Below are 24,180 nucleotides of genomic sequence, written 5' to 3' on the forward strand. Positions count from 1 at the left end.
GCGCGGCCGTGTGGAGGCGCGCGGGGGGCGGGGCTTGCGGTGCCGCGAGACGCCGGGGGCGTGGCCGGCGATGCAGATGAGGGCGGGGCGGTGCCGCATGTAAATGAGGGGGCGTGGCCCGGCGGGCGGTGTCGGAGCCTCCCGCCAGCTGCGGGCAGCGGCCCCGAGCGCGGCCCCGGCAGCGCAGCCCGAGCAGCGGCAGCCCCGCCGGAGCAGCGGCACCGGAGCGGGCCGGGCCGGGCCCGCAGCCCCCCGCAGCATGGCCGAGCCGCCGGCGGCAGCGCCGGCCCCCGAGGGCGAGGAGGGCCCGGTGCGCTTCGCCCGCAAGGGCGCCCTGCGGCAGAAGAACGTGCACGAGGTGAAGAACCACAAGTTCACGGCGCGGTTCTTCAAGCAGCCCACCTTCTGCAGCCACTGCACCGACTTCATCTGGTGAGCCTTCCCTCGGACCGCCGCAGCCGCTCCGGGACACCGGCCCGGCGGGACATCCCTCCTGGGGCTCGCCCAGCGCGGTGGGGCTCATCTCGCCATCCTCCGGGCCCCCCCTCTCCTCCCGTCCCGGCTCCCCTCATCCCCCGCATCCCATCCCGCTCCCCCCGGTGCCCGCTCCCCTCCGGCCGGCGGCTCCGGGCAGGGTCGGGGCCGGGGCCGGTGTCTCACTCCGCCTCTCTCTCCGCAGGGGCTTCGGCAAGCAGGGCTTCCAGTGTCAAGGTGAGTGTGGCGCTGCCGGGGGGCTGAGGGGGTCCGCGCTCCGCGTCCGCCCGCCGGGACCGGCCCCGCATCCCCTGCGGGCAGCATCCCCGCGGCACCGGGAAGCAGCTTAGTCATTTTTTTAATCAACCCAGCAACTAGTCGGTGCCTTTAAGCCGGTCGGGTCTCGTTAGCAGAGATAAGCGCCCAGGACTTCAGCTAAATCCCCCGAAAAAGGCCGAGGGGAGTTTGTTTTTGATGTACTTAGCACCAAAACATGTGTTTGCCTGGCGAACGGGCTGGGCGAGGGCTGCTCCGCGGCTGGAACTGCGCAGCCGGCGAGGACTTGAATGGCTTAGTTGTGTTGCTGGGGGAAAAAAAATATGAGGCTTTATAACCAAATATGTTGCAGTAGCCGGGTTACTCCGACCATAATTCTTTGTTCTGATAATGCTGGGATTCTGGAGAGGCTCCTCAGGGGTTCGGGATGTCCCCCCGGGAAATTCGGCTGGATTACCCAGGCGTTATCTGGTTGCTGTTGTAGCCAGCCCAGCTGGGGGCTGCTCCTGCTCACAGCTCGCCCCGGCCTGCAAGTCCCACCTGTGTGGGCTTCAAACGGGGCTGGTGCTCGCAGCTGCTGGCAGCGAAATTTTGCTTCTGTGAATATTTGGGACAGAGTTTTATTTTGGTGGGTGGTTGACTCCCAAGCTGAGGTATTTGGCATGAAAACAAACGTGCTTTAGAGCTCTGAAAGGCTCCTCTTCACAGCTGTCCTTGGGGTTTTGGAGTGGCACCCTCGGCGTGAGGTGCTGGGGTGGGTCTGGGTCTCGGGAGCATCCCTGCAGCTGCCTGTACGAGCAGTGTGAGGCTAATCCAATGGAAATGATGCTGCTACTCATCCTTAACACTTGCCACACGTATATAACCTTAAAATAACAAAACCATCTCCCAGCCACCTCCCAAACCCCAGCCTGAAGGCCTGGACAGGTGTTGGCAGGCAGAGGGAAGTGGATATGGAGATGAAAATGTATCCTAGGGCTGTTTCTCAAGGTCACAGCTTCCCCTGGTACCTGAGGTTTCACACATGGGCAGTTCAGTCACGTTACTGAGAGGAATTTTGTGCACCTTGGATCTCTGTTTTGGGTCTTCCCAGGCTTTCCTGGCTGTGAATGCCCTGACTTTGCTTACAGTGAGGTGCATTTGTGCAGACACCATGTCTGTGAAATCCGGAGTGTGTTGTGGAGCAGGTGGGGACCACGTCTGGGCCCGGCAGGGTTTGCCTGCATTATTTCCAGAGCCCTGCTCAGTTCTACCTATAGCATCCAGTGTCGGGTAACTGGCGCCTTTCCAAGTCTCTTCCAGCTGTCAGGAGCTGTTCTCCAAACCTGAAACTGTGCTCTTGCGTCAAGGTTTATCCTCAGGTGTTTTTAGGCAGGGTTAAACCAGCAGGTGAACCTGTGGATGTGGGCTCGGAGGGGCTGAGCAGCGCAGCCCTGGCTCGTGGGGCAGGAGCCCTTGTGAGCTGCAGTGACAGCAGCAGCACTGCCAGGGTGTCAGTGCCACCCCCAGGGGTGTGTGACAGCTCTGTGACATCCCTTTCTGCCTTAAGAACCCCCTTTGCAGGTCACCCTGCCGTTACAGACGTGCATGTGCCATTGACTGTGCAACAGGGACTCCTGCAGATTGAGCTCTGCACACCAGCCCAGTCTTTACTTTCCTAAAATCAGTGATCTGTGGCTTTTCCCAGAGCCCGCCTGTGAGGTGCTGGCGTGCCCAGGTGAAGGTGCTCCCGTGGGGGAGGCAGCTGTGGGGTGATGCCCATCACGGCGAGGGCGCCCCAGCTGTGCCCCGGGGTGGAGGACACGCCGTGTGTCCCTGCAGGGCGCTCCCAGCTCGGGAAGCCAACACAGAGGTGCCACTGCCATCTGCTCGGGAATCACGGCTGCCCCGGGGCTTGTCCTGGTGGGAGGCAGAACGGGGGGGGGGGGGGGGGGTGCCAGGACTGGCACTGCCCTGCTCCAGCTGTGCCAGGGGAGCTGTGCTTGTGCAAGACTGTGCAGGGACCACCAGCTTTGGGTTTGTGCTGCAGCTGCTGTTGAACTTGGCAAACATTGACAAGGAGGCAGAAAATCCCAGGGCTGGCTTTTGTGCTGGGGTTCTTCAGCTCCACAGGGCTGGCAGGAAGCTCTGGAGTGAGGGTCTGCCTCTCCCTTTACTGAGCACAGCTTTAATTCAACTTGAACGACTTCCCCGAGTGTTTCATCCCGTTGTGCTGTGGGATGGCTGGAAATGCAGCTGGGGCACACGCCTGTCTGCTCTCAGCTGCTCCTACTGCTGTGCCCGCTTTAAGTAGGTTTTCACCTGTGCCCTGATTTCTTTCTAGGGCATTTGCAATAATTAGATTGTTAATTAGCTCATTACTTGTGACTTTTGGCAGGAAGTTAGCAGAAACCGACTCTTTGTAGCTTGAAATACTAATGGATAGCACAAAATGCCACTTAATTGCCTGCTAATCTGCTTCTTATCCTCGCACACAATCTCCTCCTTATCCTTGTGCGCATCTGAAGACTTCCTGGGCCAACGTCTCTCTGGTGAGCCAGAAAGCGTCTGGGTGTGGGCAGGGGAGGGCTGTGCACAGCCGCTCCAGGAGCAGGGCTGCTTCTGGCAGGTGAACAAAGAGAAATCAATATCTTGTGGGTGTTGGAAGCCGAAGGATGTGCCTGGAGCTGCCAGGAAGATGAACTCTTCCCGAGGGAGGCTCGGTGCCCCCTGGCTGCCTCTCAGCCCGTGCTACAGAGGGGCTCTCTGGCCCTGCTGCAGCTGCAAGGTGCAGAAACTTCTCCGGAGCAGAGAGGGAGGGGAGTGCGTGTTCTCCCCTTCCCGGCTGGGGATTCACGCAGGCAGTGCCAGCACCAGGAATGCGATGGGAGCGAGCAGCCCCTCGGTGCCTTCGGCTGGGGAAGGAACATGTGGCCAAGCCTTGGCTCTCCTGATGTAGGAAGTGCTGTAGGATGGTAAAGGAAAGGGAACTGGTTTGAAAGCTTTTGAGAGTGAAGTTCTTGGTCGCCTTCTGGGAATGTGCTGCTGCTGGGAACTGGCAGCTTTCTCCTTCCTGCTCGTGTTTCCCCCGCCTTGGCATCCCCGGGGGCTGTTTCTCCTGTTGTCCAGGCAGCTCGTGGTCCCTGTGTGGGTCAGGGTGTTGAGGGGGACGTGATCTCTGGAGCTGGGCTTGCTCAACCTGGATTCGTTGTGGCTGGGCAGAGGTGAGGAGCAGTGGAACATGATTCACACTTGGGAGCAAAAAATAACCTGCATCTGTCGCTGCTTTCATGTGTACAATGTAGAAAAGATCTTGGAAAGGAGAATCTTGATTCTTCCTGAAGAGAAAGGGGAAAAAAAAGCATATTTTGGTAATGTGTGCTTGGATGCCATGCAGTAACTTTTCTGGGGAGAATGTTTACTTCTTGTCCCTGCTTGTGACTCAGTAAGCAAAGACACTCTTCAGATTAGATATCCTTCCAAACTTTATACCACACAGAATTCCTCCCTCCAGGTTTTCCCCTCCCCGCCCTCCAAGGCCAGTGCTCTGGTTCTGTTTTGTGTTTTCACGAGTCAACATCTGAGACCAGAAGTGAGCAGCTGGGAAATGTCACCCCGGCCTTACCTCTCGAGCAAGTATTTCTCTCTTGTTCGCAGCCTTCACAAGCCACCCTTCCTCCCCCCAGGCGGAAGTGAAACCCATCACACTTTGCTCTCCACTGCAGCTCAGCCACCCTGCGGGCTGCGCTCACACCGCTCAGTGCCGGCTCTTATTGACTGTATTAAACAAGTAAGAAACAAAAGCAAAACAAACTCCAATCATTCCGAGTTGCCACAAACCCAGTAATTTCGTGTCAACATATTATGCACACTGGAGAAATGTTAGTGTTCAAATAGACTAATTAAAAATGTTACTGCAATTAGTTTTGCAACACAAACGATGCTAATTATATAATGCTGCAGAAATTGGAAACATGATTTCGGAGGGCTCTTTGTGCGTGGTAACGCAGCCCTGGGGGCTGGAGCCGTGTCCCCACCCGGGGCTGGGGCAGCAGGACAGCGCTGCAGAGCAGGTACAGCAGAACAGGGAAGTGGGGCTGGCCCCGCTGCACGGATGGGCTGCGGTCCTGCACAGCCCAGTGCACACGGAGCTGGCGGAGATGGGAACGTGCGCCCCTCGCAGGGTCCTTGCCAGGCTGGCTTTAGAGCTGTCACCTGAGCTGGCCTCGCTAGTCCTGCCCTTCCCTGCGCTGTGTACCTGGGCTGCGAGGGAGCCGCGTTTTGGGGGAGCTGTTCTGGAGGCAGCCGGGCCGCGCAGCCCCGGGGCTGTGGGGCCGGGCAGGGACGGCTCGGTCCCGCACAAGGGCTCGCCCGGCTCTCGCAGTGGAAGTGGTTTCTCCTTCCTTCCCCCTTGCAGCTGCAGGGTGGATTTTTCTTTCTTATCTCCGGAGATAGCTGTCATCCTAAAATGATCTGGGGCCCGGATAATGAGGTGGTCTGTTTCCTTCCCGGGCTATCCGTTGCTGACTGGTGCCAGCCGTAGGATGCTGGCTGTGGGGTTTGGAGCTGGCCCGTGGGCATTTGGGTGCCTTGGGGTGGCAGGAGGCTTTGCAGCACGTCTGCCTGGTGCCTCTTGGCTCTGGCACCACTGCAGAGGTTAAAGCACCCCAGTCCTGAGCCTCTGCCATGATTATTCTCCAGCTATTGAGACTTCCTGGGGGATTTAGTGCCTGGGCTGTCTCTAAGGAGACTTCTCAGCAAACAGTGCTGGCATTTCTGCACGCCTGCTCGCTCACACACGTGTGATCCTACAGATTCCTGCAGCACACGGGGCCCTGGCAGGTGTATAGGGCATCCTTCCCTGGCAGCGAGGTGTGGGTGGGCACTCGCTGTCTTGGCACCAGCAGAAGATGCTGTGAAACAGGGCAAGACCTTGAGGGTTTGGTGTCTGCTGAGGAACAGGAGGTGGGGTTGAACCTGCTCTCAAAACTTGGTGTGAATTCTGTTAACTGCTGGGCTTTCTGTAGGAACTGGAGGGAGGGGAGTTGTGCAAGCCCTCGCTGTGGGCTGCTGCCCTCCCTCCTTCCCAGGCAGCACAGCTCCTCCTCCTCCTCCTGCAGCTCGACAGGCAAAAACCTGAAAAACGCCAGAGAGGCTCCTCAGTGCCACCCAGGCCCCCGTGGCTCTATCAGCCAATAAGTGGCACGATCAGAGTGACTGAGAATTTAACTTCTGGCTGTGCCCGTAATCCAGCGAGGGCAGGATTGCCTGAAACACCTCCTTACAGGGGGTGTGATCAGAAGGGGAAGGTGGAAGTGCTCTCCCCTGGACTGCAGGTGTGTGGTAACGAGAGGGGATGTTTGCAGTGCTGCCTGGGGTGGGATTGTGCCCAGGTGAAGTGTTCGGGGGCCTTTTCCTGCAGCAGCCAGCTGTGAGAGGACTGGCTGCACAGGGACACAGCTGGCCAGAGCCCACCCTGGGCTGGTGGCCTTGGTGTGCCTGTGGTCCAGCTCAGGCCCCAGTGGCAGCACAGAGTGTGGTGGAGAGTGCTGGTGAGGTTAATCCCACCAGTTGGCTTCCTGAGTCACTGCTCTGCAAGTCCACACATTAGAGGCACTCAGGGAAGGGTGAGTAAGGGGCTCCCATAGGGGAAGAGTGGCCCCAGGTGCTTGGGCAGCGTGTTCCTTGTGCTCTTGAGGGGCTGGAGATTGTCAAAAACGAGCTCTTTGGGGAAGGCAGTAACACAAAATCAGGAGTTCTGGTGTGGGGGCCCTGGGTGCAGCCCCGTGCTCTGGGGTTGCCCTGGGTGCTGCCCCACAGATGTGGGTGATGGCTGTCCTGTCCCACAGCTGGGTGAGGGCAGGGGACAGAGAGCACAGGGAGCTCCAGAGCCCCTCCAGACCTTCCAGGTGATGCTGTAGGAAATAAAGCCTGGCCAAGGACTTTTCCATTCCCTGGAATGACTCTGTCCCATACTTTGAGATCTAGCAGAAGCCACAGGTCCTGTGCTCCTTGGAGTGGGGCCCTGCAGGGGCTTCCTGGGGTGACACAGTGCCCTCACACCTGGCACCTGAACAGAGACGTGGGGCTGGGGCATCTGGGCCAGGCTGGCAGAGACAAGGGCTGTCCCTTGGGCTTGCCTTTCTTTAGGGAAAGGACAGCTCTGGGCTGCTGTTCCCCAGCTCTGAGCCCATCCCTCCATCCCTCGCTGGTCTAGGCTGCTGTTGGTGGCCTCTGTGCCATGGCCAGGAGTCCCTGGAGGCAGAAAGGTGCCGTGAACACCAGGGATGTGAAGTGACACAGCAACTGCCTGAGTTTTGCACTGACCCGAGGGACGAAGGTGAAAATCCCTCTGGGGCTCTCCAGCCCCATCAGGGCTGGTGTCAGGGGCTGCTGCCCAGCAGAGAAGGGGACAGAAGTGGCCTGGCTGGCCTGTCCTGCCGGAGCCAGCACCAGGCAGTTTTTCCACCAGAGCCACAGAAGGGATGGGGGAGACAGGAAAAAAGCTCTGGTGGTGGTTGGTAGCAGCCAAATCCTGCGCTAAGCAGAAGCAATTCCCAGAAGTAGCTGTGCTGGCTGGAGCTCTTCCTGGGAAGGGAAAGCACCTCTCCAATCCCATCCTACCCCTGCTGGGCTGCACCAGGGCCGGGCAGGGTGGGCTGGTTTCACCAGGAGATCGGGATCCCCATGGGGAGAAGCTGTGGGGTCTCTCCCAGGGAAAGCTCTGCTCCCTCCTCCGTGTCTCATCCCAGGGAGGGCTGTGGGAAGGAAACGGCTCTGGCTGTGCTGAGGGGCTGCAGCTCCTGGGGTGCCTGTGGGGGGATGGAGCTGTGTCCTGGGAGCTGCTTCTCTCGGCACCCCAGATGTGTCTCCCCTTTGGAGAGGGTGGCCGAGGCTCAGCTGGCCCAGCCAAAGGGATGGCTCTGGCCAGAGAGCTCCTGCTGGGTGCAGGTGGCTTGTGTGGCTTTGCCGTGGTCAGTCCTGGCCCTTGGGACCGCTTTGCTGCAGGCTCTGAGGGATTGATCCCGGTTTTAGGCTGGCCTCCACTGGAAAAATGAAACAAATGAAATGTTCTCCCTGTGAGAGGCACCTGAACCCTGTGTAATTCATAACTTGCCAGCAACACTCGCTTTTCCCCTGTTGAGGATGACTCCTGGTCATGGGTGGGGAGCTGGCTGAGCCCTCCCAGGGCCCCTCCTGGAGCCCTGGCCACGCTTTCTGACAGCTGAGGCCGGCTCCCTGTGATGGGAAATGCCTTTCATGAGACGTGACAGCTCCGCTCCCAGCGGCAGCATCGCGGGGCAGATGGAGCTCTGCTCCTGCTGCTCCTCCCTGGCAGCTGCCGGGCCCTGCTGGCCACTGGCCACTGTCCCTGGCCACTGTCCCTGGCCACTGTCCCTGGCCACATGCTGCTCCCCAGCACGGGATGGCCCCTGCAGCCGTGTGTCCCACACAGGGACAGGGCTCTGTGTCACCTCCTGCCAGCCAGGCCTCCCCTCTTGTGGCTCTTTGCTTTTGAGGGATTTTGGGCTGACTCCCTCAACTGTTTATCGCCATCCTGCTCTTCCCATCATGTGGAAAAACAAAATAAATCCCAGTGCAGCCTGATACTGGAATCAGTAGGCATTTGGGGTGGGTAACCTCGTTAGCCTCTTGCTTTCAGAATTTAACTCCTGTGGCCCAGAGCAGGAGCCTTCCTGCCCCAGCTGATGGGCACTGACTGCCAGTGCTTAATGCTTGTGAGCTACGTCTTGTCAATTTAAATAATTTGCTTCCATATTTGGTCTTGCTTTTGTGCCAGATTTATACATCTTGTTTAAATCTGACAAGCAGAATATACTTGCTGCTAATCTGAGCTGGACAAGGCAGCGCCTGCCAAAAAATCCAATATTAATAAGCTCCAGTACATGGAAGTTACTGGATTTGCAAACTTGAGGCTTGTTATGGCACAGCTCCCTGAAAACTGGCTTTTTTGCATCTACTTAAATCTGGGTTTTTCCAAGGAGCCAGTCTGTGAGCTTCCCTCTTCGGGTGGGAGCTCCCTCCCCAGCTCAGTCTCCGGAACAAGGGAAGCTTTCCAGCTCTAAGCAGGAGATGAGTTGCATATTTTTGGGGTGTGGTTGGGAAAATGGGGGATAACTGGTGTCTGTGCAGGGAGATCTGGGAGCAGCTGGTCTGGAGCAGGAGCTGTGAGCTGTGGCTCTGCCTCTGCTGTCACTCAGGGCTTGTGTTTGGGGACATGGGGCTGCTGGAGCGAGTCCAGGGCTACTCCCAGGGCTGGAGCCCCTCTGGAGCCAGGCTGGGAGAGCTGGGGGTGCTCACCTGGAGAGGAGAAGGTTACAGGGAGAGCTCAGAGCCCCTTGCCGGGCCTGAAGGGGCTCCAGGAGAGCTGGAGAGGGACTGGGGACAAGGCCTGGAGGGACAGGAGCCAGGGAATGGCTCCCACTGCCAGAAGGCAGGGCTGGATGGGAGATTGGGAAGGAATTCCTCCCTGGCAGGGTGGGCAGGCCTGGCACAGGTGCCCAGAGCAGCTGTGGCTGCCCCTGGATCCCTGGCAGTGCCCAAGGCCAGGTTGGACACTGGGGCTTGGAGCAGCCTGGCACAGTGGAAGGTGTCCCTGCCCATGGCAAGGCTTGGAACAAGATGGGCTTTAAGGTCCCTTCCAACCCAAACCATTCCAGGATTCTCTGATTCCATGTTTAAAATCTTCAGTCTCTTGTGGTTCTGCTCTCATCTTCCTACATTTGATATTTAGTCAACAGCAGGGAAGCTAAAAAAGATTCAGATGTCTAAATCTCAGCCTTCAGCTGTTCTTCCTCTTCCTCGTGCTGTGTTGCCAGTGTGTTCCAGCTGATCCTGCTGGTGGATTCCTCCCTATCTTTTGTTGCCATGTGAAAGGATGCAACAGGAATAGCTTCACCTTTGGGGGGAACAGTTAAATCCCTTTATTCTGACGGTCTGAACAGAGAGCACAAGCACATTGAATAGCTGACACTCGGAGCACATGAACAAATGCATTTTCATGATTTCCAATTATAGCAGAAGAATGAGAAAGTGAGGTGGTGAAGAGGAGTGAAAGTCGTCCTGGCTCCCCTGAAGGCTTCCTGCAGCCGCGGTGACATCGCGATGAAGTCAGGATTGTTTTATAATATCACTGAGGAGCCGGAGTGAGGGGGAAGTGGCCCATGAATTTCATTTGCATCACTGAGTGGATTAGCTCCTGACGCAGTGCAAAGTCATTATTTACTGTGTCTCCGGCTCCGGAGCCCTCCCAGCGCTGCGCTGCTGCCGAGAGGCTGAATCAGAGCGGGGAGCAGCCCTGCCTGCGGGCACTGGGATGATGGAGCCTGGCACGGCTCCGGGCGCTCTGCCTGAGGAGCGGGCATCGGGTCAGCCCGTGCTTTGCCTTCCTTGCACTTCAGTGCTTAACTTGAGCTCGGCTTAGGAGAAATCCCTGGCCGTGCTCCAGAGCCTGGCCTAAACCGAGAGCAGCCAGGAGCGGGAAGGCAGCCTAAGGGACAGAAGTGGTGCCTGGGGCAGGTGCACTGTCCCTGTCATGCAGGAGCCGTGCCAGGCTGTGCCGTGCTGGCAGGGGCAGCTCTGGAGCCTCTCTGTCCTCAGCTGTTGCTCAGAAGATTTCTGCACAGCTGGAAATAACCCCCCAGTGATGATTTATAGTTTTCCGTGGCTCGGTACCGTTTTTGCCGTGGAGATGCCTTTGCTTGGTCGTGATGCTGGAGATGGGCTGTGGGAGAGGCTTTGGAGTTGTGGTGTGCCCCAGGGTTTGTTGGGCTCCTTGGGCAGGCAGCCGTGATGGGGGAGGCATCCACATCTCCATGTTCACTTGCTTTCGGAGGGGTTGGATGGAGTAACTTGCTTTTGGGGGTCTGACTGGAGCCGAGTGCCCTTTCATGCAACATCTGTAATTGCCAGGCGGTTTCTGAGGATGGTAGAGCTGCCAAGAGGGCCGTCCCTGTGTGCAAGGGGCAGGAAGGCTGGGCAGGACCTGTGTGTCCCCTCCCCAGCCTCTCAGGGCAGATTTCTGCCCCAGGGATGGCTCTGAAACTGGACTAATTTGCTTTTGTGCGATCGTGTGTCTGAGGACCGTCTCCAATAGCTCAGTCCATTAATTTCCAAATTTGTCTTGCTCGCTTGTCTTTGATGGAGAGGAGCCTCAGGGCCGGAGCCTTCTGGAAGGGAGGCTTGTGGGTGTATGTGTGGGTTAACTTAGGACCATCCCCTCGTGAGGAGCAGCAGGGAGAGGAGCAGGGATCAGCCCGTGGTGGCTCTGCCTTCGGCAGGGAGGGCACAGCCACAGCGGTGACAAGGGCAGAGCTGCCGACCTGGTGTCTCCCAGGGCTTCTGAGGTGGAAAAAGTCTCACTTACTGGGTCATTTAGAGACTGAATCTGGGGTTTTGGCAGGAGGAAAGGCTTTAATTAGCTGCTGCTCAGTAGGGCTGCTATTAGATCTTCAGAGCAAGATGCTGCTGGACTGGAAAAAATGCAGCAATAGCTCATTTGCTCAGGAAGCCATGATGGTGATTTGCATTTTGGTCGGGTGCTGAACCCTTGTAGAGAATTCTTCTAAAATCAAACTATAGCTCGGATTCCTTCCCTCTCTGCAGCTGGGTGAATGCCTGCCTTGGTCCCAAACACCTGGGGCGTGAATTCCTTTGTTTGCAGCACTCGGCTCTGCGGGCTGGGCTGTGGACATGTCCTGTCAGCAAACGCTGCATGACAAATGGCTTTTGTCTCTCCACCTTGGAGGAGAATTCAATTGTACCTTATTATGTACCTATAAGGATTTTTTCTGCTCTACCAGCAGCCCCTCTGCTGACCTGAATACCCAAGAGATGTGTAGTAGGGTAGGAAGCTTTGCAGTGCATCTCCTGAAGCTCAGCTCTGCTGCTGCTGGAGGATAAGGGGTTTTGAAATGTGTTCCGAACACTTTGAAGTGTATTTTGGACACTTTTTTTTGTTTCTCCTGTGTTGTCAGCTTGCACAAGTGCAAAATGAGAATCAGCCCCACAGCCTTGGGCTGGCTCCTGCCCCAGGCTCTGCCTCAGTGCTGCCCAGGAGTGTCACAGGCCGGGTGTTTGAGGTGACCAGGGTTTGTGCTGGGCAGGAGTGACCATGTCTCCGTGCTGTGCCAGGGCAGGGCCCTCCAGGCTGCCCTGGCCCCTGCTCACCTGGGCTGCCTCTCCTCAGAGCAGCTCCTGGCCCTGCCTGGGCCCTGCCCCTCCTGGTGGGAGGATTGCTGTGCTTTCATCTTTGGTTTGTTGGGAATGCTTGCTGCTCCTTTCCCAGCTGAGAGCTGGAAATTCCCAGCTGGTTTGGCCTCTGTGCCAGGCTTTGGAAGGTGACGTCCCTCTGCTGTCACCTGGCTGCAGTTTGGCCCAAGAGGTTACGAGGCAAGAGGCTGGTTTATCTTTTAGGTCATTTCAGCCATTTCCCCAGGGTGCTGTGGGTGGGAAAAGTGGGATAACGTGGGTGACATAACACAGCACATCCTGCCAGGATCCCTGCACCCTGTGCTGCCTGCTGGGATGGGGACAGGAGCCACAGCACCCCTGGCCAGCAGCAGATCCGATGCTTGCTGCTGCTGTGGAGTTCCCTCCAAAAGCACCTCCCCTCTTCTGGGCTTTGTAAATTTGGAATAAACTTAATTTCTCTGCTGTTACTATTAACTGAGTCCAAGAGGATGAAAATAAATGCCTGTTGGGAAGGGCAGGCTGACTCACTTTCTCATTCTCCTGTAAATTTCCATTTAAGTTTCAGTTTAAGCTCAGGTATGAGGGGAGTGAAAGCCGGTAATTTGTGACAAAAACTTCTATTTTAACTCGCAGTAGAAGAACTCCCTTTTTAATTGCAGAAATTATAAGGCTGGATTCTTGTAAGGCAATGCTGGCTGCAGCGGGTACCTGCTGGCTGCTGTGGGTGCTTCACTGCAGGGCCACCAAAGGGAATGTCACCCTGTGCCTGCACACCCCGGGCAGGGGCACCTGCACAAGGGAGGCTCCCCTGGACCATGCTCTGCTTTGCTCTCACTGCTCCTGCTGTGCCTTGTTGGGCTTGGAAGCAGCACCGTTGTGTGAAGGTCCTCACAACAGCCAATCCCCCCTCCAGCCAGGACTCTGGGGCTTTATGGTGTCCCCCACCATCCGTCCCACCCCCAGGCTGGGCTCTGCAGCCGGCTCCATCGCCCTCCATACGCAGCCAGCTGCACGGTTTTGGTCGCCTTGCCCTTTGCTGGACCTCTTCCTGCTCTGTGGGGTTTGGAGGCAGCAAACCTTTGCTGCTGTGGGTGGAGGGGCTGCCCTGCGTCCCCCGGGACAGGGGGCCCCTTCCTTGCTGTGGGGCCTGGTCACTTATCTCATTCCTGGATCAGGTGCCTCGGGCTCTGCAGCGAGTCCTTCCCTTATCACTCCTGCCTGGGCTGTGAATTTACTTCCACTGTGTCAGAGCGAAACAAGAAAACTTCTTTAAAAAGCAAGAGGAAAGTCATGTGAGGGAGCAGTGTTGTGTCAGCACTTACAGAGGGTTCAGAAGAACGTGGCCCATCTGGTGCCTTCCAAAAGGGGAAGCAAAGGGCTCCCAGCCAGGGCTGCCCTCCCTGCCCTGTGCTGGGCACTCAGGGAAGCTCTGTGGGACCAGCTGGGTGGTGGTGCTGGCTGGGTTGGAGGGACCTTGAAGCCCATCCAGTGCCACCCATGGCAGGGACACCTTCCACTGTCCCAGGCTGCTCCAAGCTCCATCTAACCAGGCCTCGGGCACTCCCAGGGATGCAGGGACAGCCCCCTGGCATCCTCCCCTTTTGGAACCCCTTTAGGGAGAGGAAGGTGCTCCAAGTCCAACATCCCCCGGGGGTGGAAGCAGCATCCCCTCCCTGGCAGCCTGTGCCCTAAATTAGAGTTGCAAGATGCTGCAATGGGTCCAGATGGAGACTCCTAAAATAATAGCTGTCAGCTCCCTGCTGACTCGCACGGGGTGCTAAAGCTTTTGGCTTTAGGAGCGACGATTTAGGAAACAGAAATGCGGGTGGGCTGGAGCCAGACCGGAGGTGCCGGGGGCTTGGCCCCACCTGCGTTGGGATGGGCAGGCTCAGGACCATCATCTGCTGCTGTTAGAACATCCCACGGGTTTTGGGGAGCTGTTACCACCCGTCCATTTAGCACAAGGCTAAGGCTGGACTGGCAGGGTGGAGCACTTTGTTTTAGACATGGAACCTGGGCAGGTGTGTGACTGTGATGTGTGGCAGTGCTGCCAGGCACGTGTGGCGATGCTGGAGCCGTGGGATTGCTGCTGTTCCAGCAGCAGAGGTGTGTGTGGATGCTGCTGCTCACGTTCCAGTCCCACTCTGCTGCCCTTTGGCTTTGATGTCCTCCCCTGAAAGGAGCCGGTGGATGTCTAATAATGAGCTCGTATCTCATCTTCCTCCTGCAGGGCCTGTTGGGCTCCTCTAATTGCTCTGCAGTGGCCGTGGGAGGTGGCTGCCTGTCAGGACAGCTGTTCCTTTGATCGGGCTATTGCACATTCAGGTCTTGTCCTGCTCAGGTTTTATTTGCTGTCCGGGCCCTGCCAAGCCATTACCCTGAAACGAGCGGCTTAATTGCGAGGGCTCGTGGCTCAGCATCACTTTGTGGCTCAGAATCCCAGTGCTGGGAGTGGGAGCTGTGCTGTTCTCCCGGCACAGCCAGCTGGGAGCACTGCTGCTGCTGCTGCTGCTGCTCCAGGAGCGACGCTGCTGCCCGGGGACCGAGCACAGCTGTGCTGGAAGAGCTCGGGAAAGCGGCGGTTTCTCGTGCCCTGCGTACAAACCTCTGCTTGCTGTTGAAGCTGTTGGGTGTGAGTGAGCAGCCCCTTCCCCCGTGGCAGCGTGGGGAAGGGGCTGCTGGAGAGGATGAGCTGCAGGGGGAGTGAGCAGGGCAGCCCCTGGGGACAGCTGGGTCCAGTGGTGGATCTGATGGAATTAGACACAAAAATCCGCGTTTGTACTCGGCGATGGCGAGGTGTGGCAGGAGCCTTCGGCCTCTGCACGGCCCAGCTGCAGCTCCTTGGCAATGCCAGGGCTGCCCCCGGCGGTGTCCCCTCCCGAGGGGCAGAGCCCAGCTGTGCTCTCTGTAACAGCCCACCAGGAGCACAGGGTGGGCAGGATGATTACCCTGCTCCCTGTGGCGTGCCTGCTGAGGATGCTGCTCCTCTCCTGCAGAGCCTCTGGCTCTGGGCTGCTGCCACGCTCTCTGTCCTTTGGGGACCAGCTCTGGTGTCCCCCAAACCCTGGGGAGATGGACAGGAGGAGGCACCTCCTGGCAGGACACTTCTGGTGGCCTCGGTGCCTTCCTGGGGCACATTGTGGAGTTTTGTAAGCAGGGCTGTGCTGAAATAACACGGAAACCATTCAGGAACTTCCTGTGAGTGACTCTCACTAGCAGAAGAATGGAAATTATACAGCCTTTAAAAAGGCTTAGGTGGAGAATCAAAGGGTGCATTTCAGGTCTTTGTGAAATGTGTGAAAAAGGGTAATTTTTTAACGTTTATTTCCATCTAGGTGCCAGGTGGGGAAGCCTGCTCTGCCAGGGCATGGGGTAACTCAGCTGTGTGTCTGGGGGACGGGACACACAGCCTCCCTGGTGTCACCGTACCCAGATAGAAACTTCTCCTGCCTGCTTTAACTCACTGTCATGGGGGGCCCTGCCTTCCTGCAGGAATGCTGCTGGCAGCAGGCTGTGCCAGCCGGGTGTGAGCCTGGGCTGCCTTCACATGGCACTGCAAGGACCCTCCTGGAAGGGTGCAAGGCCAGGCTGGATGGAGCTCTGGGCAGCCTGGGATAGTGGAAGGTGTCCCGGGGTGGCATGGGATGGTCTTACAGGTCCTTTCCCACCCAAGCCCCTGTGTGATTCCTCGGGCTCAGCCTTCCCCTGTTCCCATGGGGCTGGAGGGCAGGTGTGCTGTGGCTGTGTGCAGGATTTGGGGTGAACCCAGGCTCTGTGGGGTTACAGCACCTGGATGGGAGAGCCCAGGCACAGAACCCTCCTCGTGCTCAGCAGCTGAGGCTGCAGCTCCTTGGTGTGAGAACGGGCTCTGGAAAGGGGCTGGGAACCAGCAAAGCCCAGGGGATGTGGGGGAGGCAGAGGGGGGTCCTGGAAGCCCCACGGGGTGCAGGCAGAGCCCCACTCGCCTGCACAGGCGGCCTGTCTGTACTGCACAGCAGCCCCATGCACTGCAGATCATGGAGAACACCAGCCAGGGACCTTTGGGGGCTTCAGACTCGAATTTCTTCCCAGAGCTCCCCATGAGCAGGCGGAACTGCCTGGTGTGGTGTCCCGATGCCCGCTCCCTGCCACTGTGCCACCCCAGCCGGCTGCACCCCGGGCTCGCAGCCTTCCCCCACTGCTGCCGTGTTTGCCATCAATATCTGCCTCTGCTCTGCTGACACGTAGTGATTTTTCTCTCTGTGAAGGTTTCTGAGCAATCTAAATTGAGGAAGGGGAGGATCGCTTACAGACACGGCACTGGCTTGGCTCTATTTTGGGGGAGTATTTTGAGGTTTGACTCAACTGTAGCAGCTTCTCCGCAGGGAGGGCTGGATTGATAGTCAGGAGTGGTAGCAGGTCAGGTAGGCTATTTTTGGAAGGGCTGTTTAATTGTCTGGTGTGATTCTTGCAGGGCTCGTGGCTGGATGGTTACTTATCTCCTGTCAGAGTTTGTTAGCATGAGGCAGCTCTGGTTACACGCTGATATTAAATCAGAAATCCACGAGAGGGGCTCGCATCTGCTCTGTCTTACGTGGCTGGGAGGGTGGCAAGGGACAGAGCGCTCAGCATCTCTGTGCTTTCATGCCAGGAGCTGCTCCAGCATTGTTGTCAGTCTGTCCTCTCGCCCACCACGGTGGGTCTGCCACTCGGGGGGCATCGCTGCCCACCCAGGACCTGCCCACAGCCGGGCTCTGCTGCCCTCCCTGCCTGCTGCACCGGCTGCATTTGGCTTCGAGCTCATTTTCCATCCCAGCTGCATGAAGGACACGCTCTCGGCGGCAGGCAGGGTTTAACTAAACCCTTGTTAGCCATGTAAGCCAGTGGTTAAAGCGCTTCTGCTCTGCCAGGTTTGGGGTGTGAGGGGGGCAGGCAGAGAGCAGGTGGGTTTGGGGTGTGAGGGGGGCTCAGAGGGCTTTTCCAGCCCCAGGGGTTCTGTGTGCATGGGGAGGGCTCTCCCTGTTGTGCTTGTCTGCTGGAGGAGGGCCAAGGCAGCCGTGTTCCAGCTGTGCCCGTGGGTGCCCACGAACCCTGACACCAGCACCTCTCCTCTTGCAGCCTTCCAGCCCCATCCCCGGGGGTGTCACCCAGCAAATGGATGTCCCAGAATCTCTTGGTGCAGCATTTCCGTGACACCAGCAACAGCAGGCAGTGCCAGGGAAGTGTTTAGGTCCTGCCCAGGCCCTGGGAGTTGCTCAGACCTGGTTAAGGCATTGCTTTTGGATCTGTGGAATGCTGGGGGCTCAGAACCCTGTTTGACCTTGGGGTCTTTTGGTCTTGGTCAGGAAATTCCACTGTTACCCCTGGAAAAGAGAAGGGGAGGATGAGTACAGGGTAAGGGCAGGCAGGGTTTGCCTGACCTGCTCCTGCTGTGTGGCCTGGAGCTGTCCCAGCTCGTTTCTGTCACTGGTTTCACTCGCTGCCTCCAGTCACCAACCACCCCTTGGTGGGCTGGTGTGGCTTCAGGCGCAGCGTGACCTCTGCGGTCATCAGGCTGAAGGAAAGCTCCTCAAAGCCCCCCTGTGTCTGGTGAGGAGCACGTCCCCTGCCCTCTGTGCGATGGGGGGAGCCATTCCCTGTGCAGTGTGCTGCGGGAGGTGGGAGCAAGGCGCTGGGGTTGTGTCCTGCCTCCCGCTGGTGCAGCTGGCTCTGTCTGGGGTCCTGGGTCTGGTGGAACATGCAGCCTTGAATGAGTACTTTTAATTAGTTTCGTTCTTAGGCTGTCCTTGCTGTGCTGACTCACTTCCAGCTCTCTGGTAACTTTAACACACGACTTCACGTGGAGGCAGAGGGGCAGCAATCCAAAGGAGGGCCGGTGGCAGCGCCTGGGTGTGGGGCAGGCTGTGCTGGCGCCTTGGTTTGGGGGAAGCCAAAGGAAGTCGGAGGTCAGGCTGCACTCAGAGCAGCAAGGACTGGCTGGGGGGTGCAGGAGGTGCAGCAGCATCACCCCCAGCTTTCTCCAGGCTTTCCTGCAGCACTGCTGCTCGGGGGGGCTGTGGGCTCTGCTGCTGGGCCCGTGGGAGAGCAGGAAGGGGCAGCAGCAGAGCAGTGCCAGGCGCTGTGCCCTGAGAAGTCCCCGTGTGTGCCCCGGAGCCTTGTCTGTGGTATCACTTCCCCAAAGCTATTTCTGACACCGGGAGGTTCTCACTACTCAGCCTGAACTTGTCTTGTTTCGTGTCTGGCGGGGCTCGAGCGCCAATTCCTGCTGTGGCAGCCAGGCCTGGGCAGGGTCCTGCTCCTCCTGGCTCCAGGGAGGTTGTGGGGCAGGAGCAGTGGCTGTACTGGGGGTCACCCTCACGGTGCCCTCTGCACCCTCAGGAAGTCTTTGGCTGTCATCTCATGATGCCCAAGGCCTCCCAAGGGGGGTTGGCTCAGGCTCTTGCCAGCGCTGGCAGTTTTGGGGGGCTGTCCCCCGGCGCTGCAGCACCGTGGAGGGGGTGTGAGTGGGAAGGCTGGAAGGGGGAGCAGCTCGTTGCTGTTCCTCCTAATTGCTCTCCCACTTCTGTACTCGAGTGAGCAAGGAGCTGTCTTGAGCTGCGTCCCTGGGGACGCTGCCTGGTTCTGTCATCCCTGGCAGCTGCACCGGCACCGTCCCCGCAGCGGGGCCCTTTCAAAGGAATCCTTCTCTGTTTTGACTCGGTCCATCTTCCCCTTGACGTGAGAATGATCCATCTGCCTCTTGAAGTGGTGGAGGATGCAAGGGCTGTGGTGAAGCCTCCCGAGCGTGGGCGAGAGCTCCTGGGACGGTTCCCATGGGCCTGCGAGCCGCGGGAAGGTGTGGGAGCAGGGCTCAATCCCCAGCCTTTGCCTAAAGAATTCCTTGCTCCAGACTTGTTACTAGAAGCCGATAATAAAATTTGTAGGAGGTTTTTTTCTGATGGAAAGTGTGGGGGAGTGCAGGAGGAGCTCCCCTGATCTGCTCAGCATGGTCTGGCATGGTGTAAAGCACCAGCCCCGAGGCCGGGCTCTGGGGTGGGTGCCTGAGTTTGAGGAGATGGAGGTTCAGGGATTTCAGGCCCTGCTGGGTTTGAGGAGATGGAGGTTCAGGGATTTCAGTGTGGGAGCTCCAGCAGGCCCTGCTGGGTTTTGAGGAGATGGAGGTTCAGGGATTTCAGGCCCTGCTGGGTTTGAGGAGATGGAGGTTCAGGAATTTCAGTGTGGGAGCCCTGGCAGGCCCTGCTGGGTTTGAGGAGATGGAGGTTCAGGGATTTCAGGCCCTGCTGGGTTTTGAGGAGATGGAGGTTCAGGGATTTCAGTGTGGGAGCTCCAGCAGGCCCTGCTGGGTTTTGAGGAGATGGAGGTTCAGGGATTTCAGGCCCTGCTGGGTTTGAGGAGATGGAGGTTCAGGGATTTCAGGCCCTGCTGGGTTTTGAGGAGATGGAGGTTCAGGGATTTCAGTGTGTGAGCTCCAGCAGGCCCTGCTGGGTTTGAGGAGATGGAGGTTCAGGGATTTCAGGCCCTGCTGGGTTTTGAGGAGATGGAGGTTCAGGGATTTCAGTGTGGGAGCCCAGGCAGGCCCTGCTGGGGTTCTGGGGCTGGCAGATGCCAGAGATGAGGTGAGGCAGGGCTTTCCCCGGGCTGCCGGAGCCAGGGCTGGCCCTCAGCGTGGCGCTGCTGCTGGAGGAGCTGCTCTGGAGGCTGTGCCAAATTGCTGTGATGTCCCTGAGGGTGGCTCGGTGCTTTCCAAAGCAGCAGCAGCACTGACCTGCCTGGAGCTCGGGCTGGCTGGCACTTCCCTGCCTCTGAGGGAGCCTGGGGTCTGCTGAGGCTGCTCCTCACAGCCAGCTTTCAGTGCCCTGTGGCAGCTGAAGGTGGGTGCTGAGGTGTTGCTCTCCCCAGGTGCCTTGGCAGAGCTCAGCAGAGCTGTGTTCCTGCCTCTCTGCAGTCAGATGTGCCCAATGACAAAAACCTTGGATCTTTCCATCCACGACTGTGTGGAAAGCGTTTGCAAGGAGCAGGAGTGCTGGGGGAAGGAAAGCTGCCAGCTCATCGAAGGTTTGGGTTGGAAGGGACCTCAAAGCCCACCCAGTGCCACCCCTGCCACGGCAGGGACGCCTTCCACTCCCCAGGCTGCTCCAAGCCCTGTCCAGCCTGGCCTTGGGCACTGCCAGGGATGCAGGGGCAGCCACAGCTGCTCTGGGCACCCTGTGCCAGGGCCTCAGTGTGCCAGCAGCTCTCTGGCCACAGAGAGAGGCACAACTTTGCCAGGCATTGTCCTGGGGAAGGCTGTGAGAAGATCAGAGAAAAGAATTCTTCACTTCTGCAGCTGTTGTTGTGAACCTGTGGAATGTGTTGTGGAGATTTGTTTACCAAAGGGTGGTTTCCTAATTAGCCACTAATAATAATAGTGTTTGGATTCAAGGATCAGTTGGGCCCAGGTGTATGGTGACTGTCTGTAAGGGCGATGGGTTTCTCAATAAGTGCAGTAAAATAAAGTGATTGATCAGCCTTCTGAGAATCATGGAGTCAGTGCTAATTATTACCTGGCTGGGGGCCTACAGCAACACCTCAGCACCCTCACAGGGAATAATTGAAAAGGAGCTTTTTCTGCTCCAGAATTACTTAGCAAATTTCTCCTGGAAGTTGACTTCAGGCTGATTCTGCTGAAGATTGATTGTAGTTTTTTGGGGTTTTTCCCCCTGGTTGTTGTATTTGTAGAAATAATGATGTCTAAGCACTGTCTTACCAGCTGGTCAGAAATTCACTGGAGAGTTGCTAATTTCCAAAGGAAACATTCCTACAGCAGCAACTCCCAATTCGTGTGTGGCCACCTGGATGCTTTTTCCCTGGAGGCATTTCTGTTTCAGTGGTGGTTAAATACCTTCTCCTCCTTCCCGATGCCACTGGCCCTTCTGCTCTGAGCCATCAGAGCACATCTTTACAAACCAGCTGGTTTGGGCACTGGAATTCCTGGGATGTGCTTTATGTTGGGGACTTCTACACGGACAGGCAGTGATGGAGCAAGGGGGAACAGCTTCAGACTGCGAGGGGAGACTTAGGTTAGATATTGGGAAGGATTCCTTCCCTGTGAGGGTGCCCAGAGCAGCTTTGGCTGCCCCTGGATCCCTGGCAGTGCCCAAGGCCAGGACAGGGCTTGGAGCACCTGGGACAGTGGAAGGTGTCCCTGCCGTGGCAGGGGTGGCACTGGTTGGGCTTTAAGGTCTCTCCCAAGCCAAACATTCTGGGATTTGGTGATTTCTGCTGCACCCCACATGCCACAGCCCAGGCTGGGGGTTCCTGTGCCTGGGGCCGGGCTGTGGCAGGCTCTGCACAGCATCCCCATCCCACGGCGTTCCCATCCCACCGCGCCAGCGCGGGGCTGCTGTTGCTACGGGAACGGGCGTTCTGGAGTTGGAAACCTCATTTGATTCCCTCTCCCTGCTAGTTAAGACACTCAGAAGGATTTGAAGTCACAAATACAATAGTTTTTGGGGTGGTGCAGGGAGTTCAAGGATCTTTCCCTGCTGAAGGAGCTGCCTGAACTCTCAAGGGGTTGAATGAGATTTTCCCCTCAATACCCACTCAAAAGCCCACTTTGCCAGCTCGGTGTGTGTGGGGCTGCTCGTTCTGCCACCTGCAGGGATAATTAAGACCTTTCAGGTTGCCATAGAGAGTATTTTGCCTTCTAATATTGCATCAATTTATATTTGGGATGTTTTTCTATAAAACTGCCAGTGCAGAGGCTGCTGTCTTTGTCAGGTGCACCAGTGGCAGGTACAGAAGGGGAGGCCTTAACCAGCCTGTAATTTGCAGGGTGGAGGAGATGCTCAGCGCTCGTGCTATTTCTTTACATTTGGTTTTTCTAACAAACACCATCCAGAACATTCCTTCCTCACTGAAGGGACGTCAGCAGCCTGCTGGAGGAATGATGGGATCTTATGTAGGCCAAATCCTGGACGTGGAGCAAGCAGCTCCAGAGGAATTGTTCTGCAGTCACATTAGCCCAGCTGAAATTCATCTTTGTGAGCCCAGCCCTCTTTTTCATTGCAGAATCAGAACAGCACCACGAGAAGTTGTGTCTGCTCCTGGGAGCTTGCTCACCCTCTCCTGCTCCTGGAAACCCCTTCCTGCTTTCCAAACACCCACGGCAGTGGCTTGTTCAGGTGGGGATGGAACCAGGGGTGTGCTGGGGCCGCAGCTCCAGCCCTTCCCGAGCCCCCTGCGCTCCCCAGGGCCCCACCACTCAGCCCTGCTCATTCGGGAAGCTGCAGCTGAAAAGAGCAGCAAAAAGGTTTGTGTTGAGTTAGAACTTCATAGCAAAGAGCTGCTCTGAAGGGAGATGTGAATGCTTCCCTTGTACCCAGGATGGGAACTGGGACAGCAGTCAGGAGGAGGGGCTGTGGGTCTGCAAACACTCACCCCAGAGAGAAAAAGGCTGGGGCAGCAGCCAAGCCCTGCCTGGTCACCCCCTGACCACTCTGAGCATTTCTGGGTGTGGGTGAGCCTGCAGCTCTCCACAGCTGCAGCCTGCATGCTGGGGCACCCAGGGGTGCTCTGAGAGCGATCCTGGCACGGCAGGAAGGTTGCAGGTCGGGGTGAGAGCCCAGAGCGAGCTGGGCAGGGTGGCAATAGCTGCTCCTGAGCCGAGGCACAGCCCTGGAGCCCTGCAGCTCCTGCACAGGGGACAGGGCAGCTCCAGCAGCTCCTGCAGAGGGGACAGGGACAGGGCAGCTCCAGCAGCTCCTGCACAGGGGACAGGGCAGCTCCAGCAGCTCCCGCAGAGGGGTCAGGGACAGGGCAGCTCCAGCAGCTCCTGCACAGGGGACAGGGACAGGGCAGCTCCAGCAGCTCCTGCACAGGGGACAGGGACAGGGCAGCTCCAGCAGCTCCTGCACAGGGGACAGGGACAGGGCAGCTCCAGCAGCTCCTGCACAGGGGACAGGGCAGCTCCAGCAGCTCCCGCAGAGGGGTCAGGGACAGGGCAGCTCCAGCAGCTCCCACAGAGGGGACAGGGCAGCTCCAGCAGCTCCTGCACAGGGGACAGGGACAGGGCAGCTCCAGCAGCTCCTGCAGAGGGGTCAGGGCAGCTCCAGCAGCTCCTGCAGAGGGGACAGGGACAGGGCAGCTCCAGCAGCTCCCACAGAGGGGACAGGGCAGCTCCAGCAGCTCCCACAGAGGGGACAGGGACAGGGCAGCTCCAGCAGCTCCTGCACAGGGGACAGGGACAGGGCAGCTCCAGCAGCTCCTGCACAGGGGACAGGGACAGGGCAGCTCCAGCAGCTCCCACAGAGGGGACAGGGACAGGGCAGCTCCAGCAGCTCCTGCACAGGGGACAGGGACAGGGCAGCTCCAGCAGCTCCCACAGAGGGGACAGGGCAGCTCCAGCAGCTCCTGCACAGGGGACAGGGACAGGGCAGCTCCAGCAGCTCCTGCAGAGGGGACAGGGCAGCTCCAGCAGCTCCCGCAGAGGGGACAGGGACAGGGCAGCTCCAGCAGCTCCCACAGAGGGGACAGGGCAGCTCCAGCAGCTCCTGCAGAGGGGTCAGGGCAGCTGCAGCCTCCCGAGCTGCCGCTCTGCCTCGCTCCCTGCCCGGGGCTGCGGAAGGAGCTGTAATTCCATTAACCAGCTGAATATGCTGGGGTCAGCCTTTGCCACCCAAAATAATACCATAATGAAAGAGAATTACGAGGTAATTGTTATTAATGGCCCCCAGGCTGGAAGAGAGCTGAGGCAGGTGGGTGTCACACTGGGCTGTGGCCCAGCAGTGGTGCCCGGTGAGGGTGGGAGGCGAGGAAGGTCCTGGAGCTGCTGAAGGAGGAAGGATGATGTAAGGCAGGAGAAGGTGCAGTCCAGGAGGAGATTCAGCCACATGAATGCAGTTTATTTGAGAACCAGTTTGCTGTGAATTAGCATCCTGGCTGGGTGCAAAACATGAATTTTTGGGGAGGCACCTTTTGGTGGGTGTTCGATGTTCCAGAGGCCGAAGGGCAGAGAGGGTGGCTGGCAAGTGAGTTTGAGTCCTGGGCTGAACCTGCTTCCTCTCCTTTAGCTCCAGCCTCCATAATTGTCGGGACAAGCTGTCTGTGGTGCAGGCAGTGATTTACAGAGGGACTGAGCTGATTCCAGCTCAGAGCTGCGTGGGGGCTCAGGAGCCTTTGGCAGGTTTGCCAGGCTGATGGTGCTGGGGATGGCAGCAGCCAGGAGATGCAGGGGGAAGGGAAGATGAGCCCGAGGTTTTCCGTGTTCCAGCAGCCCCG

At 58.0% G+C, this 24,180-nt stretch overlaps 1 protein-coding gene across 2 annotated transcripts in view; it reads left to right on the forward strand.

The window, feature by feature from the left end:
* The first annotated feature begins 213 nt into the window (after window positions 1–213).
* Window positions 214–24,180, forward strand: part of PRKCB (protein kinase C beta) — a 90,868-nt gene continuing 66,901 nt past the window's right edge. For both annotated transcript variants that reach the window (XR_008433751.1, XM_053957659.1), the window contains exons 1-2: window positions 214–432; window positions 680–711. Coding sequence is in view for 1 of the 2 variants with exons in the window: in XM_053957659.1 (XP_053813634.1) it covers window positions 260–432; window positions 680–711 (205 nt within the window). In the remaining variant the exon portion in view is untranslated. The remainder of the gene's footprint in view (window positions 433–679; window positions 712–24,180) is intronic.

Source organism: Vidua chalybeata, chromosome 16, assembly GCF_026979565.1.
Source record: "Vidua chalybeata isolate OUT-0048 chromosome 16, bVidCha1 merged haplotype, whole genome shotgun sequence".
Lineage (NCBI taxonomy): Eukaryota > Metazoa > Chordata > Aves > Passeriformes > Viduidae > Vidua > Vidua chalybeata.